Source organism: Salvelinus alpinus, chromosome 3 (assembly GCF_045679555.1).
Source record: "Salvelinus alpinus chromosome 3, SLU_Salpinus.1, whole genome shotgun sequence".
Classification (NCBI taxonomy): domain Eukaryota; kingdom Metazoa; phylum Chordata; class Actinopteri; order Salmoniformes; family Salmonidae; genus Salvelinus; species Salvelinus alpinus.
Genome location: NC_092088.1, coordinates 82759395 through 82779394, shown reverse-complemented (window position 1 = coordinate 82779394; position 20000 = coordinate 82759395). Strand labels below are relative to the sequence as shown.

The following is a 20000-nucleotide window of genomic DNA, read 5'->3' as shown; positions in this document are numbered from 1 at the left end:
CAACACACAACACAACACAACCTGGCATAAACACAGCCTGCAGGGCCCCGTTACTGGGCAGAACAACACAACACAACACAACCTGGCATAAACACAGCCTGCAGGGCCCCGTTACTGGGCAGAACAACACAACACAACACAACCTGGCATAAACACAGCCTGCAGGGCCCCGTTACTGGGCAGAACAACACAACACAACCTGGCATAAACACAGCCTGCAGGGCCCCGTTACTGGGCAGAACAACACACAACACAACACAACCTGGCATAAACACAGCCTGCAGGGCCCCGTTACTGGGCAGAACAACACACAACACAACACAACCTGGCATAAGCACAGCCTGCAGGGCCCCGTTACTGGGCAGAACAACACACAACACAACACAACCTGGCATAAGCACAGCCTGCAGGGCCCCGTTACTGGGCAGAACAACACACAACACAACACAACCTGGCATAAACACAGCCTGCAGGGCCCCGTTACTGGGCAGAACAACACACAACACAACACAACCTGGCATAAGCACAGCCTGCAGGGCCCCGTTACTGGGCAGAACAACACACAACACAACACAACCTGGCATAAACACAGCCTGCAGGGCCCCGTTACTGGGCAGAACAACACACAACACAACCTGGCATAAACACAGCCTGCAGGGCCCCGTTACTGGGCAGAACAACACACAACACAACACAACCTGGCATAAGCACAGCCTGCAGGGCCCCGTTACTGGGCAGAACAACACACAACACAACCTGGCATAAACACAGCCTGCAGGGCCCCGTTACTGGGCAGAACAACACAACACAACCTGGCATAAACACAGCCTGCAGGGCCCCGTTACTGGGCAGAACAACACAACACAACCTGGCATAAACACAGCCTGCATGGCCCCCTTACTGGGCAGAACAACACAACACACACCTGTAACAACTTAGACCCAGTTCAGTTCGCTTTGGACTCCCTAAGACCTAGGTCAGAATGTATCAAGCATCTCAGAGGAGTGCTGATTTAGGATCAGTTTTGCCTGATACTCTGAGATGTTTGGTACATATGGCCCCTGATCCCAAAGTTAGCGTGACACCGAAATCTGGACTGTACATCAAATAGTGTTTTATTATGAAAAACACATACAATTGGATTGAATGATTTGGAACAATGATGTTATGATTTGCCACGGAGACGCATTCTGACAGTTTGTCTGTTTTGCTATTGGCTGACAATGATTCTGTGACTGGCAGTGGTAGAAAAGAGTTTGTTTGGCCTCCCGGGTGGCGCAGAGGTCTAAGGCACTGCACCGCAGAGCTAGCTGTGCCACCAGAGACTCTGGGTTCGAGCCCAGGCTCTGTCGCAGCCGGCCGCGACCGGGAGGCCCATGGGACGATGCACAATTGGCCCAGTGTCGTCCGGGTTAGGGAGGGTTTGGCCGGTAGTGATATCCTTGTCTCATAGCGCACTAGCAACTCCTGTGGCGGGGCGGGCGCAGTGCACGCTGACCGGGTCGCTAGGTGTACAGTGTTTCCTCCGACACATTGGTGCGGCTGGCTTCCGGGTTGGAGGCGCGCTGTGTTAAGAAGCTGTGCAGCTTGGTTGGGTTGTGTTTCGGAGGACGCATGGCTCTCGACCTTCGCCTCTCCCGAGTCCGTACGGGAGTTGCAGCGATGAGACAAGACAGTAACTACTAACAATTGGATACCATGAAATTGGGGAGAAAAAGGGCATAAAAAAAAAAGATTTAAAAAAAAAAGAAAAAGAAAAGAGTTCGTTTTGGGAGGGAGGTTGACTGACAGACCTTGGGTTAGGGACAGACTGCGCTGCTGTACCTGGACATCAGTCCATATCAGAATAGTCATCATTGAACAATGACTATACTGTAACAGTGACGCCATTAAGTTTAAGTTGAGTTTCACTGGGTTGATTATGTGATATAATAGAATTGATATGTTGAAATAACGGGATAGCTTTATGATATAGTGTCTGTTATTATTAGCCTGGCCCCAGATCAGTCTGTCCTGCTTGGAAAGCTTTATGATATAGTGTCTGTTATTATTAGTCTGGCTCCAGATCAGTCTGTCCTGCTTGGATAGCTTTATGATATAGTGTCTGTTATTATTAGTCTGGCTCCAGATCAGTCTGTTCTGCTTGGATAGCTTTATGATATAGTGTCTGTTATTATTAGTCTGGCCCCAGATCAGTCTGTTCTGCTTGGATAGCTTTATGATATAGTGTCTGTTATTATTAGTCTGGCTCCAGATCAGTCTGTTCTGCTTGGATAGCTTCATGATATAGTGTCTGTTATTATTAGCCTGGCCCCAGATCAGTCTGTTCTGCTTGGATAGCTTTATGATATAGTGTCTGTTATTATTAGCCTGGCCCCAGATCAGTCTGTCCTGCTTGGATAGCTTTATGATATACTGAGGGTTAGGGCCTTAGAGTCAGGTTAGGTTTATCTGTATACTGAAAACAATGGTACTTGGTGCTACTGCTAACATACATTCTAGTGTGTGTGTGTGTGTGTGTGTGTGTGTGTGTGTGTGTGTGTGTGTGTGTGTGTGTGTGTGTGTGTGTGTGTGTGTGTGTGTGTGTGTGTGTGTGTGTGTGTGTGTGTGTGTGTGTGTGTGTGTGTGTGTGTGTGTGTGTGTGTGTGTGTGTGTGTGTGTGTGTGTTTGTGTTTGTGTGTGTGTGTGTGCTCGCCCGTGCGTGTGTATATCTGTGTGTGTTTATTTGTGTGCATGTGTATTTTTGTATATTTCTGTGTACGTGTTTAACAAAGTTAAGAAAGTATCATAAAATCACTCCACAGCTAGCTTGAAATGTCACGGATAGAACTATCCAATTGTTAACTTTTGGGTGGCTCAACCTGTTGGAACGTTGTCAAGGAGGGCGGTGTGTTAGCAAAGTATCGATTTATTGCCTACCTCCTCATGCCTTTTGCACACATTGTATATACAGTGGGGCAAAAAAGTATTTAGTCAGCCACCAATTGTGCAAGTTCTCCCACTTAAAAAGATGAGAGAAGCCTGTAATTTTCATCATAGGTACACTTCAACTATGACTATGTAACATCCGGCGCCGAAACGAGATGGCCGCCTCGCTTCGCGTTCCTTGGAAAATATGCAGTATTTTGTTTTTTTATGTGTTATTTCTTACATCGGTACCCCAGGTAATCTTAGGTTTCATTACATACAGTCGGGAGGAACTACTGAATATACGATTAACGTCAACTCATCATCGTTCCTACCAGGAATATGACTTTCCCGAAACGGATCCAGTGTTTTGCCTTCCACCCAATACAATGGATCTGATCCCAGCCGGCGACCCTGTGCGACGCCGTAAAAGGGGCAAACGAGGCGGTCTCCTGGCCAGGCTTCGGAGACGGGCACATCGCGCTCCACTCCCTAGCATACTACTCGCCAATGTCCAGTCTCTTGACAATAAGGTTGATGAAATCCGAGCACGGGTAGCATTCCAGAGAGACATCAGGGATTGCAACGTGCTCTGCTTCACGGAAACATGGCTAACTCAAGAGACGCTAACGGAGTCGGTGCAGCCAGCTGGTTTCTTCATGCATCGCGCCGACAGAAACAAACATCTTTCTGGTAAGAAGAGGGGCGGGGGGGTATGCCTTATGATTAACGAGACGTGGTGTGATCATCATAACAACACACAGGAACTCAAGTCATTCTGTTCACCTGATCTAGAACTCCTCACAATAAAATGTCGACCGCATTATCTACCAAGGGAATTCTCTTCAATCATAATCACAGCCGTATATATTCCCCCCCAAGCAGACACATCGATGGCCCTGAACGAACTTTATCTGACTCTTTGTAAACTGGAAACCACACACCCTGAGGCTGCATTCATCGTAGCTGGGGATTTTAACAAGGCTAATCTAAAAACAAAACTCCCTAAATTCTATCAGCATATCGATTGTGCTACCAGGGCTGGAAAAACCCTAGATCATTGTTATACTAATTTCCGCGACGCATATAAGGCCCTCCCCCGCCCCCCTTTCGGAAAAGCTGACCACGACTCCATTTTGTTGATTCCAGCCTACAAACAGAAACTAAAACAACAAGCTCCCGCGCTCAGGTCTGTTCAACGCTGGTCCGACCAATCTGATTCCACTCTTCAAGACTGCTTCGATCACGCGGATTGGAATATGTTCCGCATTGCGTCCAACAACAATATGGACGAATATGCTGATTCGGTGAGCGAGTTCATTAGGAAGTGCATTGACGATGTCGTACCCACAGCAACGATTAAAACATTCCCAAACCAGAAACCGTGGATTGACGGCAGCATTCGCGTGAAACTGAAAGCGCGAACCACTGCTTTTAACCAGGGCAAGGTGACCGGAAGCATGACCGAATACAAACAGTGTAGCTATTCTCTCCGCAAGGCAATCAAACAGGCTAAGTCCCAGTACAGAGACAAAATCGAGTCGCAATTCAACAGCTCAGACACAAGAGGTATGTGGCAGGGTCTACAGTCAATCACGGATTACAAAAAGAAAACCAGCCCCGTCGCGGACCAGGATGTCTTGCTCCCAGACAGGCTAAACAACTTTTTTGCCCGCTTTGAGGACAATACAGTGCCACTGACACGGCCCCCTACCAAAACCTGCGGGCTCTCCTTCACTGCAGCCGAGGTGAGTAAAACATTTAAACGTGTTAACCCTCGCAAGGCTGCAGGCCCAGACGGCATTCCCAGCCGCGTCCTCAGAGCATGCGCAGACCAGCTGGCTGGTGTGTTTACGGACATATTCAATCAATCCTTATCCCAGTCTGCTGTTCCCACATGCTTCAAGAGGGCCACCATTGTTCCTGTTCCCAAGAAAGCTAAGGTAACTGAGCTAAACGACTACCGCCCCGTAGCACTCACTTCCGTCATCATGAAGTGCTTTGAGAGACTAGTCAAGGACCATATCACCTCCACCCTACCGGACACCCTAGACCCACTCCAATTTGCTTACCGACCCAATAGGTCCACAGACGACGCAATCGCAACCACACTGAACACTGCCCTAACCCATCTGGACAAGAGGAATACCCATGTGAGAATGCTGTTCATCGATTACAGCTCAGCATTTAACACCATAGTACCCTCCAAACTCGTCATCAAGCTCGAGACCCTGGGTCTCGACCCCGCCCTGTGCAACTGGGTCCTGGACTTCCTGACGGGCCGCCCCCAGGTGGTGAGGGTAGGTAACAACATCTCCACCCCGCTGATCCTCAACACTGGGGCCCCACAAGGGTGCGTTCTGAGCCCTCTCCTGTACTCCCTGTTCACCCACGACTGCGTGGCCATGCACGCCTCCAACTCAATCATCAAGTTTGCGGATGACACTACAGTGGTAGGCTTGATTACCAACAACGACGAGACGGCCTACAGGGAGGAGGTGAGGGCCCTCGGAGTGTGGTGTCAGGAAAATAACCTCACACTCAACGTCAACAAAACAAAGGAGATGATTGTGGACTTCAGGAAACAGCAGAGGGAGCACCCCCCTATCCACATCGACGGGTCAGTAGTGGAGAAGGTGGAAAGTTTTAAGTTCCTCGGTGTACACATCACGGACAAACTGAATTGGTCCACCCACACAGACAGTGTTGTGAAGAAGGCGCAGCAGCGCCTCTTCAACCTCAGGAGGCTGAAGAAATTCGGCTTGTCACCAAAAGCACTCACAAACTTCTACAGATGCACAATCGAGAGCATCCTGTCGGGCTGTATCACCGCCTGGTACGGCAACTGCTCCGCCCACAACCGTAAGGCTCTCCAGAGGGTAGTGAGGTCTGCAGAACGCATCACCGGGGGCAAACTACCTGCCCTCCAGGACACCTACACCACCCGATGTCACAGGAAGGCCATAAAGATCATCAAGGACAACAACCACCCAAGCCACTGCCTGTTCACCCCGCTATCATCCAGAAGGCGAGGTCAGTACAGGTGCATCAAAGCAGGGACCGAGAGACTGAAAAACAGCTTCTATCTCAAGGCCATCAGACTGTTAAACAGCCACCACTAACATTTAGCGGCCGCTGCCAACATACTGACTCAACTCCAGCCACTTTAAAAATGGGAATTGATGGAAATTATGTAAAAATGTACCACTAGCCACTTTAAACAATGCCACTTAATATAATGTTTACATACCCTACATTACCCATCTCATATGTATATACTGTACTCTATATCATCTACTGCATCTTGCCATCTTTATGTAATACATGTACCACTAGCCACTTTAAACTATGCCACTTTATGTTTACATACCCTACAGTACTCATCTCATATGTATATACCGTACTCTATACCATCTACTGCATCTTGCCTATGCCGTTCTGTACCACCACTCATTCATATATCTTTATGTACATATTCTTTATCCCTTTACACTTGTGTGTGTATAAGGTAGTAGTTGTGGAATTGTTAGGTTAGATTACTTGTTGGTTATTACTGCATTGTCGGAACTAGAAGCACAAGCATTTCGCTACACTCGCATTAACATCTGCTAACCATGTGTATGTGACTAATAAAATTTGATTTGATTTGATTTGATTTGATTTGATTTGATTTGACAAAATGAGAAAAAAAATCCAGAAAATCACATTGTAGGATTTTTAATGAATTTATTTGCAAATTATGGTGGAAAATAAGTATTTGGTCACCTACAAACAAGCAAGATTTCTGGCTCTCACAGACCTTTAACTTCTTCTTTAAGAGGCTCCTCTGTCCTCCACTCGTTACCTGTATTAATGGCACCTGTTTGAACTTGTTATCAGTATAAAAGACACCTGTCCACAACCTCAAACAGTCACACTCCAAACTCCACTATGGCCAAGACCAAAGAGCTGTCAAAGGACACCAGAAACAAAATTGTAGACCTGCACCAGGCTGGGAAGACTGAATCTGCAATAGGTAAGCAGCTTGGTTTGAAGAAATCAACTGTGGGAGCAATTATTAGGAAATGGAAGACATACAAGACCACTGATAATCTCCCTCGATCTGGGGCTCCACGCAAGATCTCACCCCGTGGGGTCAAAATGATCACAAGAACGGTGAGCAAAAATCCCAGAACCACACGGGGGGACCTAGTGAATGACCTGCAGAGAGCTGGGACCAAAGTAACAAAGCCTACCATCAGTAACACACTACGCCGCCAGGGACTCAAATCCTGCAGTGCCAGACGTGTCCCCCTGCTTAAGCCAGTACATGTCCAGGCCCGTCTGAAGTTTGCTAGAGAGCATTTGGATGATCCAGAAGAAGATTGGGAGAATGTCATATGGTCAGATGAAACCAAAATATAACTTTTTGGTAAAAACTCAACTCGTCATGTTTGGAGGACAAAGAATGCTGAGTTGCATCCAAAGAACACCATACCTACTGTGAAGCATGGGAGTGGAAACATCATGCTTTGGGGCTGTTTTTCTGCAAAGGGACCAGGACGACTGATCCGTGTAAAGGAAAGAATGAATGGGGCCATGTATCGTGAGATTTTGAGTGAAAACCTCCTTCCATCAGCAAGGGCATTGAAGATGAAACGTGGCTGGGTCTTTCAGCATGACAATGATCCCAAACACACCGCCCGGGCAACGAAGGAGTGGCTTCGTAAGAAGCATTTCAAGGTCCTGGAGTGGCCTAGCCAGTCTCCAGATCTCAACCCCATAGAAAATCTTTGGAGGGAGTTGAAAGTCCGTGTTGCCCAGCAACAGCCCCAAAACATCACTGCTGTAGAGGAGATCTGCATGGAGGAATGGGCCAAAATACCAGCAACAGTGTGTGAAAACCTTGTGAAGACTTACAGAAAACGTTTGACCTCTGTCATTGCCAACAAAGGGTATATAACAAAGTATTGAGATAAACTTTTGTTATTGACCAAATACTTATTTTCCACCATAATTTGCAAATAAATTCATTAAAAATCCTACAATGTGATTTTCTGGAATTTTTTTTCTCATTTTGTCTGTCATAGTTGAAGTGTACCTATGATGAAAAGTACAGGCCTCTCTCATCTTTTTAAGTGGGAGAACTTGCACAATTGGTGGCTGACTAAATACTTTTTTGCCCCACTGTAGATTCTCTTTTTTTCTACCATGTTATTGACTTGTTTATTGTTTACTCCATGTGTAACTCTGTGTTGTTGTCTGTTCACACTGCTATGCTTTATCTTGGCCAGGTCGCAGTTGCAAATGAAAACTTGTTCTCAACTAGCCTACCTGGTTAAATAAAGGTGAAAAATAAATAAATAAATAAAAAGTAGAGGAGGTCCCAAGTTCCAGCCATGTAAATCAAATCAAATCAATTTTTATTTGTCACATACGCATGGTTAGCAGATGTTAATGCGAGTGTAGCGAAATGCTTGTGCTTCTAGTTCCGACAATGCAGTAATAACCAACGAGTAATCTAACCTAACAATTCCACAACTACTACCTTATACACACAAGTGTAAAGGGATAAAGAATATGTACATAAAGATATATGAATGAGTGATGGTACAGAACGGCATAGGCAAGATGCAGTAGATGGTATAGAGTACAGTATATACATATGAGATGAGTAATGTAGCGTATGTAAACATAAAGTGGCATAGTTTAAAGTGGCTAGTGATACATGTATTATATAAAGATGGCAAGATGCAGTAGATGATATAGAGTACAGTATATACATATACATATGAGATGAGTAATGTAGGGTATGTAAACATTATATTAAGTGGCATTGTTTAAAGTGGCTAGTGGTACATTTTTACATAATTTCCATCAATTCCCATTATTAAAGTGGCTGGAGTTGAGTCAGTATGTTGGCAGCGGCCACTAAATGTTAGTGGTGGCTGTTTAACAGTCTGATGGCCTTGAGATAGAAGCTGTTTTTCAGTCTCTCGGTCCCTGCTTTGATGCACCTGTACTGACCTCGCCTTCTGGATGATAGCGGGGTGAACAGGCAGTGGCTTGGGTGGTTGTTGTCCTTGAGGATGTTTATGGCCTTCCTGTGACATCGGGTGGTGTAGGTGTCCTGGAGGGCAGGTAGTTTGCCCCCGGTGATGCGTTGTGCAGACCTCACTACCCTCTGGAGAGCCTTACGGTTGTGGGCGGAGCAGTTGCTGTACCAGGCGGTGATACAGCCCGACAGGATGCTCTCGATTGTGCATCTGTAGAAGTTTGTGAGTGCTTTTGGTGACAAGCCGAATTTCTTCAGCCTCCTGAGGTTGAAGAGGTGCTGCTGCGCCTTCTTCACAACGCTGTCTGTGTGGGTGGACCAATTCAGTTTGTCCGTGATGTGTACACCGAGGAACTTAAAACTTTCCACCTTCTCCACTACTGTCCCGTCGATGTGGATAGGGGGGTGCTCCCTCTGCTGTTTCCTGATGTCCACAATCATCTCCTTTGTTTTTTTGACGTTGAGTGTGAGGTTATTTTCCTGACACCACACTCCGAGGGCCCTCACCTCCTCCCTGTAGGCCGTCTCGTCGTTGTTGGTAATCAAGCCTACCACTGTAGTGTCGTCCGCAAACTTGATGATTGAGTTGGAGGCGTGCATGGCCACGCAGTCGTGGGTGAACAGGGAGTACAGGAGCGGGCTCAGAACGCACCCTTGTGGGGCCCCGGTGTTGAGGATCAGCGGGGTGGAGATGTTGTTACCTACCCTCACCACCTGGGGGCGGCCCGTCAGGAAGTCCAGGACCCAGTTGCACAGGGCGGGGTCGAGACCCAGGGTCTCGAGCTTGATGACGAGTTTGGAGGGTACTATGGTGTTAAATGCTGAGCTGTAGTTGATGAACAGCATTCTCACATAGGTATTCCTCTTGTCCAGATGGGTTAGGGCAGTGTGCAGTGTGGTTGCGATTGCGTCGTCTGTGGACCTATTGGGTCGGTAAGCAAATTGGAGTGGGTCTAGGGTGTCAGGTAGGGTGGAGGTGATATGGTCCTTGACTAGTCTCTCAAAGCACTTCATGATGACGGAAGTGAGTGCTACGGGGCGGTAGTCGTTTAGCTCAGTTACCTTAGCTTTCTTGGGAACAGGAACAATGGTGGCCCTCTTGAAGCATGTGGGAACAGCAGACTGTGATAAGGATTGATTGAATATGTCCTTAAACACACCAGCCAGCTGGTCTGCGCATGCTCTGAGGAATGCTCTGGGAATGCCGTCTGGGCCTGCAGCCTTGCGAGGGTTAACACGTTTAAATGTTTTACTCACCTCGGCTGCAGTGAAGGAGAGCCCGCAGGTTTTGGTAGCGGGCCGTGTCAGTGGCACTGTATTGTCCTCAAAGCGAGCAAAAAAGTTATTTAGCCTGTCTGGGAGCAAGACATCCTGGTCCGCGACGGGGCTGGTTTTCTTTTTGTAATCCGTGATTGACTGTAGACCCTGCCACATACCTCTTGTGTCTGAGCTGTTGAATTGCGACTCTACTTTGTCTCTATACTGGGACTTAGCTTGTTTGATTGCCTTGCGGAGAGAATAGCTACACTGTTTGTATTCGGTCATGTTTCCGGTCACCTTGCCCTGGTTAAAAGCAGTGGTTCGCGCTTTCAGTTTTACGCGAATGCTGCCATCAATCCACGGTTTCTGGTTTGAGAATGTTTTAATCGTTGCTGTGGGTACAACATCGTCAATGCACTTTCTAATGAACTCGCTCACCGAATCAGCGTATTCGTCAATATTGTTGTTGGACGCAATGCGGAACATATCCCAATCCACGTGATCGAAGCAGTCTTGAAGCGTGGAATCAGATTGGTCGGACCAGCGTTGAACAGACCTGAGCGAGGGAGCTTGTTGTTTTAGTTTCTGTTTGTAGGCTGGAAGCAACAAAATGGAGTCGTGGTCAGCTTTTCCGAAAGGAGGGCGGGGGAGGGCCTTATATGCGTCGCGGAAGTTAGTATAACAATGATCCAAGGTTTTACCAGCCCTGGTAGCACAATCGATATGCTGATAGAATTTAGGGAGTTTTGTTTTCAGATTAGCCTTGTTAAAATCCCCAGCTACGATGAATGCAGACTCAGGGTGTGTGGTTTCCAGTTTACAAAGAGTCAGATAAAGTTCGTTCAGGGCCATCGATGTGTCTGCTTGGGGGGGAATATATACGGCTGTGATTATAATCGAAGAGAATTCCCTTGGTAGATAATGCGGTCGACATTTGATTGTGAGGAATTCTAGATCAGGTGAACAGAATGACTTGAGTTCCTGTATGTTGTTATGATCACACCACGTCTCGTTAATCATAAGGCATACACCCCCGCCCCTCTTCTTACCAGAAAGATGTTTGTTTCTGTCGGCGCGATGCGTGAAGAAACCAGCTGGCTGCACCGACTCCGTTAGCGTCTCTTGAGTGAGCCATGTTTCCGTGAAGCAGAGAACGTTACAATCTCTGATGTCTCTCTGGAATGTTACCCTTGCTCGGATTTCATCAACCTTATTGTCAAGAGACTGGACATTGGCGAGTAGTATGCTAGGGAGTGGAGCGCGATGTGCCCGTCTCCGAAGCCTGACCAGGAGACCGCTTCGTTTGCACCTTTTACGGCGTCGCTTAGGGTCGCCGGCTGGGATCAGATCCATTGTATTGGGTGGAAGGCAAAACACTGGATCCGCTTCGGGAAAGTCATATTCCTGGTTGTAACGATGGTGAGTTGACGTTGCTCTTATATTCAGTAGTTCCTCCCGACTGTATGTAATGAAACCTAAGATTACCTGGGGTACCAATGTAAGGAATAACAATAATAAAAAAACTAAATACTGCATATTTTCCTAGGAACGCGAAGCGAGGCGGCCATCTCGGTCGGCGCCGGAAGTTGTGATGATGTATGAGCTGAATCAGGGGGAAGTGGCGCTCACTAAGCAAGCAGCGTGATGTCCGTAACAAGTTTGTGTGTGTTTGTTACCTGTAGATTACTCCATGTTGGTGAAGGAACATGAGGGCAGAAGTGACTTCGGCGGCATAGAAGCGAGAGCGCGTCTCGTCAAACTTCCTGGAGCGCTGGATCTGAAACATCAGGTCTCCTCCATTTACATACTCCATCACAAAGAACAGACGGTCCTGGAGAAGGAGGGAGAGATGAAGAGAGACAAGAAAAAGAGTTATACCCTTTTCACCCATTGATAAAAAAACGAACTATAACGACAATAGAATAGTTTCTACTTCTATAAATCAGCCTCAAAGAATGAAGAGTTAATCAGATTGCATTATGAAAAGTTGATTGTTACCAGTTATCATGTAGATCAATAATTCAGCTCAATAAAGATTGAACTGTAGTTTATTGATAGTGTGATCCTCTGAGCATAACCAGTATTGTCCATCTGCATTAGTGCATATATTAAAATAGCCTTATCCCTGCATTACCCCGTCCACCTTCACAAAGAATTGTGGTACTTATGGTCAGCAATCAATACCTGTCACTAAGGCTAAGCTCTCCACCCCACTTCACCCTCCCCTCCCATCCCCACCCCACCCAACCTCACCTCTCCCCACCCCTCCCCACCCCACTTCACCCTCCCCTCCCCTCCCCACCACACCCAACCTCACCTCTCCCCACCCCAACCCACCTAACCTCTTCCCACCCCACCCCACCTCACCCCATCTCACCGTCCCCAACTCAACTCACCTCTCCCCACCCCTCCCCACCCCACCCCACCTCTCCTCTCCCCTCCCCTCCCCACCTCACCCCACATCACCCCTCCTCACCCCACCGCACCTCACTCCACCTCACACTTTCTCTCCTCACCTCACCCTTCCTCACCCCTCCCCACCCCACCCCGCCCCAACCCAACCCACCTCACCCCTCCCCCCCACTTCACCTCTCCCTAACCCCCCCACCTCACCTCCTCTCACTCTACCTCACACTTCCTCTCCCAACTCACCCTATCTCACTCCACCTCACCCCTCCATAACCCACCCCACCTCACACCACCCCTACCCAACCCTTCCCACGTCAGCCTACCTCTCCCCATCTCACCCCTCCACACCCCTGCTCTACCCACCTCACCCAACCCCACCTCACTCCACCACACCCATCCCCACCTCACCTCACCACTGCCCACCTCACCCCATCTCACCCCTCCCCACCCTACCTCACCCCACTTCACCCTCCCCTCCCATCCCCACCCCACCCCACCCAACCTCACCTCTCCCCACCCCTCTCCACCCTCCCCTCCCATCCCCACCCCACCCAACCTCACCTCTCCCCACCCCTCCCCTCCCCTCCCCTCCCCACTTCACCCTCCCCTCCCATCCCCACCTCTCCCCACCCCTCCCCACCCAACTTCCCCCTCCCCTCCCATCCCCACCCCACCCCACCCAACCTCACCTTTCCCCACCACAACCCATCTCACCGTCCCCAACTCAACTCACCTCTCCCCACCCCTCTCCACCCCACTTCACCCTCCCCACCTCTCTCCACCACAACCCTCCCCACCCCAACCCACCTAACCTCTTCCCACCCCACCCCACCTCACCCCATCTCACCGTCCCCAACTCAACTCACCTCTTCCCACCCCTCCCCACCCCACTTCACCTCTCCTCTCCCCTCCCCAACCCTCCTCACCCCACCCCACATCACTTCATCTCACTCCACCTCACACTTTCTCTCCTCACCCTTATTACTGACACCCTACCTTCAGTACTGTATTACTGACACCCCACCTACAGTACTGTATTACTGACACCCCACCTACAGTACTGTATTACTGACACCCCACCTACAGTACTGTATTACTGAAACCCCACCTACAGTACTGTATTACTGACACCCACCTACAGTACTGTATTACTGACACCCCACCTAATGTACTGTATTACTGACACCCCACCTACAGTACTGTATTACTGACACCACAAACTACAGTCCTTTATTACTGACACCCCACCTACAGTACTGTATTACTGACACCCCACCTACAGTACTGTATTACTGAAACCCCACCTACAGTACTGTATTACTGACACCCCACCTACAGTACTGTATTACTGACACCCCACCTACAGTACTGTATTACTGACACCCCACCTACAGTACTGTATTACTGACACCCCACCTACAGTACTGTATTACTGACACCCCACCTACAGTACTGTATTACTGACACCCCACCTACAGTACTGTATTACTGAAACCCCACCTACAGTACTGTATTACTGACACCCCACCTACAGTACTGTATTACTGACACCCCACCTACAGTACTGTATTACTGACACCCCACCTACAGTACTGTATTACTGACACCCCACCTACAGTACTGTATTACTGACACCCCACCTACAGTACTGTATTACTGACACCCCACCTACAGTACTGTATTACTGAAACCCCACCTACAGTACTGTATTACTGACACCCTACCTTCAGTACTGTATTACTGACACCCCACCTACAGTACTGTATTACTGACACCCCACCTACAGTACTGTATTACTGACACCCCACCTACAGTACTGTATTACTGACACCCCACCTAATGTACTGTATTACTGACACCCCACCTACAGTACTGTATTACTGACACCACAAACTACAGTCCTTTATTACTGACACCCCACCTACAGTACTGTATTACTGACACCCCACCTACAGTACTGTATTACTGAAACCCCACCTACAGTACTGTATTACTGACACCCCACCTACAGTACTGTATTACTGACACCCCACCTACAGTACTGTATTACTGACACCCCACCTACAGTACTGTATTACTGACACCCCACCTACAGTACTGTATTACTGACACCCCACCTACAGTACTGTATTACTGACACCCCACCTACAGTACTGTATTACTGAAACCCCACCTACAGTACTGTATTACTGACACCCCACCTACAGTACTGTATTACTGACACCCCACCTACAGTACTGTATTACTGACACCCCACCTACAGTACTGTATTACTGACACCCCACCTACAGTACTGTATTACTGACACCCCACCTACAGTACTGTATTACTGACACCCCACCTACAGTACTGTATTACTGACACCCCACCTACAGTACTGTATTACTGAAACCCCACCTACAGTACTGTATTACTGACACCCTACCTACAGTACTGTATTACTGACACCCCACCTACAGTACTGTATTACTGACACCCCACCTACAGTACTGTATTACTGACACCCCACCTACAGTACTGTATTACTGACACCCCACCTACAGTACTGTATTACTGACACCCCACCTACAGTACTGTATTACTGACACCCCACCTACAGTACTGTATTACTGAAACCCCACCTATAGTACTGTATTACTGACACCCCACCTACAGTACTGTATTACTGACACCCCACCTACAGTACTGTATTACTGACACCCCACCTACAGTACTGTATTACTGACACCCCACCTACAGTACTGTATTACTGACACCCCACCTACAGTAGTGTATTACTGAAACCCCACCTACAGTACTGTATTACTGACACCCCACCTACAGTACTGTATTACTGACACCCCACCTACAGTACTGTATTACTGACACCCCACCTACAGTACTGTATTACTGACACCCCACCTACAGTACTGTATTACTGAAACCCCACCTACAGTACTGTATTACTGACACCCCACCTACAGTACTGTATTACTGACACCCCACCTACAGTACTGTATTACTGAAACCCCACCTACAGTACTGTATTACTGACACCCTACCTTCAGTACTGTATTACTGACACCCCACCTACAGTACTGTATTACTGACACCCCACCTACAGTACTGTATTACTGACACCCCACCTACAGTACTGTATTACTGACACCTCACCTACAGTACTGTATTACTGACACCCCACCTACAGTACTGTATTACTGACACCCCACCTACAGTACTGTATTACTGACACCCCACCTACAGTACTGTATTACTGACACCCCACCTACAGTACTGTATTACTGACACTCCACCTACAGTACTGTATTACTGACACCCCACCTACAGTACTGTATTACTGACACCCCACCTACAGTACTGTATTACTGAAACCCCACCTACAGTACTGTATTACTGACACCCCACCTAATGTACTGTATTACTGACACCCCACCTACAGTACTGTATTACTGACACCCCACCTACAGTACTGTATTACTGAAACCCCACCTACAGTACTGTATTACTGACACCCCACCTACAGTACTGTATTACTGACACCCCACCTACAGTACTGTATTACTGACACCCCACCTACAGTACTGTATTACTGAAACCCCACCTACAGTACTGTATTACTGACACCCCACCTACAGTACTGTATTACTGACACCCCACCTACAGTACTGTATTACTGACACCCCACCTACAGTACTGTATTACTGACACCCCACCTACAGTAGTGTATTACTGACACCCCACCTACAGTACTGTATTCCTGACACCACAAACTACAGTCCTTTATTACTGACACCCCACCTACAGTACTGTATTACTGACACCACAAACTACAGTCCTTTATTACTGACACCCCACCTACAGTACTGTATTACTGACACCACAAACTACAGTCCTTTATTACTGACACCCCACCTACAGTACTGTATTACTGACACCACAAACTACAGTCCTTTATTACTGACACCCCACCTACAGTACTGTATTACTGACACCACAAACTACAGTCCTTTATTACTGACACCCCACCTACAGAGTCTCAATCTGGTTGTTTATTGAAGGCCATTAAAGTGAATATGAAGGATATTCCCCAGAATTCTAGTATAGGAAATGAGCCAGATATTTTCTCAAATTTCAGCCCTTTATCACATCATCAGTTGTCACAAAGTGATACTTGGCCTAAACCCCAAAGAGTGTCTCTGAAACAATGAGATAATTGTGGTTTAGTGGATTAAGAAGCATGAGGAGACTAGAATTCTTGGTGTTACAATAGCGTACGTGTAACACTTGGCCTCTGCTTCACTGACTGCACGCTTGAACTATACAACAGGAGAAGAGAAGCTCCACTCTCACAGTACTAGGGGAATGGTGGACTCCCCTCTCACGCAGCTAGGGGAATGGTAGGCTCCCCTCTCACAGTACTAGGGGAATGGTGGACTCCCCTCTCACACAGCTAGGGGAATGGTAGGCTCCCCTCTCACACTGCTAGGGGAATGGTAGACTCCCCTCTCACAGTACTAGGGGAATGGTAGGCTCCCCTCTCACAGTACTAGGGGAATGGTAGGCTCCCCTCTCACACTGCTAGGGGAATGGTAGGCTCCCCTCACACTGCTAGGGGAATGGTAGGCTCCCCTCTCACAGTACTAGGGGAATGGTGGACTCCCCTCTCACACTGCTAGGGGAATGGTAGACTCCCCTCTCACACTGCTAGGGGAATGGTAGGCTCCTCTCTCACACTGCTAGGGTAATGGTAGGCTCCACTCTCACACTGCTAGGGGAATGGTAGACTCCCCTCTCACAGTACTAGGGGAATGGTAGACTCCCCTCTCACACTGCTAGGGGAATGGTAGGTTCCTCTCTCACACTGCTAGGGTAATGGTAGGTTCCCCTCATTTGGTTGTTAATTCTACATTCAGTAGGACATGAGGGGATGGTTAGATGTGGTAAAGCATTGTTACAGTGTAAACTGGGGTGAAAAGTGGTAAAGAATTATTACAGTGTAAACTGGGGTGAAATGTGGTAAAGCATTATTACAGTGTAAACTGGGGTGAAATGTGGTAAAGCATTATTACAGTGTAAACTGGGGTGAAATGTGGTAAAGCATTATTACATTGTAAACTGGGGTGAAATGTGGTAAAGCATTATTACAGTGTAAACTGGGGTGAAATGTGGTAAAGCATTATTACATTGTAAACTGGGGTGAAATGTGGTAAAGCATTATTACAGTGTAAACTGGGGTGAAATGTGGTAAAGCATTATTACAGTGTAAACTGGGGTGAAATGTGGTAAAGCATTATTACAGTGTAAACTGGGGTGAAATGTGGTAAAGCATTATTACAGTGTAAACTGGGGTGAGATGTGGTAAAGCATTATTACAGTGTAAACTGGGGTGAAATGTGGTAAAGCATTATTACAGTGTAAACTGGGGTGAAATGTGGTAAAGAATTATTACAGTTTAAACTGGGGTGAAATGTGGTAAAGAATTATTACAGTGTAAACTGGGGTGAAATGTGGTAAAGCATTATTACAGTGTAAACTGGGGTGAAATGTGGTAAAGCATTATTACAGTGTAAACTGGGGTGAAATGTGGTAAAGCATTATTACATTGTAAACTGGGATGAAATGTGGTAAAGCATTATTACAGTGTAAACTGGGGTGAAATGTGGTAAAGCATTATTACAGTGTAAACTGGGGTGAAATGTGGTAAAGCATTATTACAGTGTAAACTGGGGTGAAATGTGGTAAAGCATTATTACAGTGCAAACTGGGGTGAAATGTGGTAAAGCATTATTACATTGTAAACCGGGGTGAAATGTGGTAAAGCATTATTACAGTGTAAACTGCTCATGGGTGCTGCGCTGTGGCTGCAGTCTGCTACAGCCTCTCCACCTTAATGTGTATATTTGTGTGTTTATCAGAAGAGTTGGGTATCTGCCTTCCTCCCAGTCTTCCTCTAGTAGATGTTGTCCAGTAAACTAATGTTCTGTCCAGTAAACTAATGTTGTGCTCTGTCTTTGACATTGATCAATTTAGGACATTGATCAATTTAGCAATTTAGTGTACTCAGTATTTCATTAAAGCCATACAACTCTCTGAACAGTTATTGAAAGTATTTTTCTAGGCTGAAGGAGTTTGTCTAGCAGTCCACCTCAGCACTATTCTCTTTCTGAAAGCGAATTGAAACAGGATGCTGAAATAGTTTGTTTAAATGTGCCCCGAGTCACAGCAAGTCCCACCCAATCAAACGTGAATAAATATTTCCTGCTTCTAATTAGAAATGTACAGATAATAGCTTCCATCGCAGACACAGAGAAAATTCAAGATGGCCGCCAGGACCCAACAATATGGGCCTGTCTGTGTGTGTCTGTGTTTGTCTGTGTGTGTGTGTCTGCGTGTTTGTGTGTGTGTCAGACATGCCTGTCTGGGTCACCCCACCATACAGTGCAAGAAGGATCCAGTCTGAACATGCTCTTTATGTAACCGACTACACACACACACACACACACACACACACACACACACACACACACACACACACACACACACACACACACACACACACACACACACACACACACACACACACACACACACACACACACACACACACACAAACACTCACAGACACACACACACAATCCATAATGAATAAACAAATCTTTTCAAGAGATATGTTACTTAACAATTACAAAGAAAGGGAGATGGTAAGGTTGGTATGGTCATGAATGGTTTCATTCCATGTTTTCACAAGCATTAGCATTATCATTATCATTTCAGTGAAGAGCGCATTGTGTGGTCCTGGACACAGCTCTAGAATGTTGATCCTTAAGCCCAGAACATCAGGCTGACACCACTCACTGTACCACATACTCACCGGCCAGAGGGATTCACACACACGCACAGACACACAGACACACGCACACACGCACACACATTAACACACACTGGCACAAACAGTGGCAAAGACAGTGTAATTAAATCACACACAAACACTCACACACTCACACACAGACACACACACAGACACACACACAGACACAAACACTCACACACTCAGAGACACACACACACACACACACACACACACACACACACACACACACACACACACACACACACACACACACACACACACACACACACACACACACACACACAGAGAGACAAACAGACAGACACAACATTACCAAGAAGCTGTCAATCCCCAGCAGGAGAGAGTGTTCTTTTCTAAGGTCGTCGTTAGCTGAGACATTTCGGTGTTCTGGGGAATCAAAAACAAACTGCCTTTTCTGACAAATCTCTCTTTACATCCCAGGAATCATGACACCATCTCTCTCTCCATCTCTCTCAAATGTTTTATATTTGTGTCCAAATTGTCCATGAGTTTCTAGTA

The 20000-nt window shown here is 47.1% G+C and overlaps 1 protein-coding gene across 1 annotated transcript in view; it reads right to left on the bottom strand.

Annotated features, from left to right (window-relative positions):
• LOC139571451 (protein kinase C epsilon type) overlaps positions 1-20000 on the bottom strand; it is a 269011-nt gene that overhangs the window by 32773 nt on the left and 216238 nt on the right. The window contains exon 11 of the mRNA XM_071394337.1: positions 11878-12032. Coding sequence (XP_071250438.1) covers positions 11878-12032 — 155 coding nt within the window. The remainder of the gene's footprint in view (positions 1-11877; positions 12033-20000) is intronic.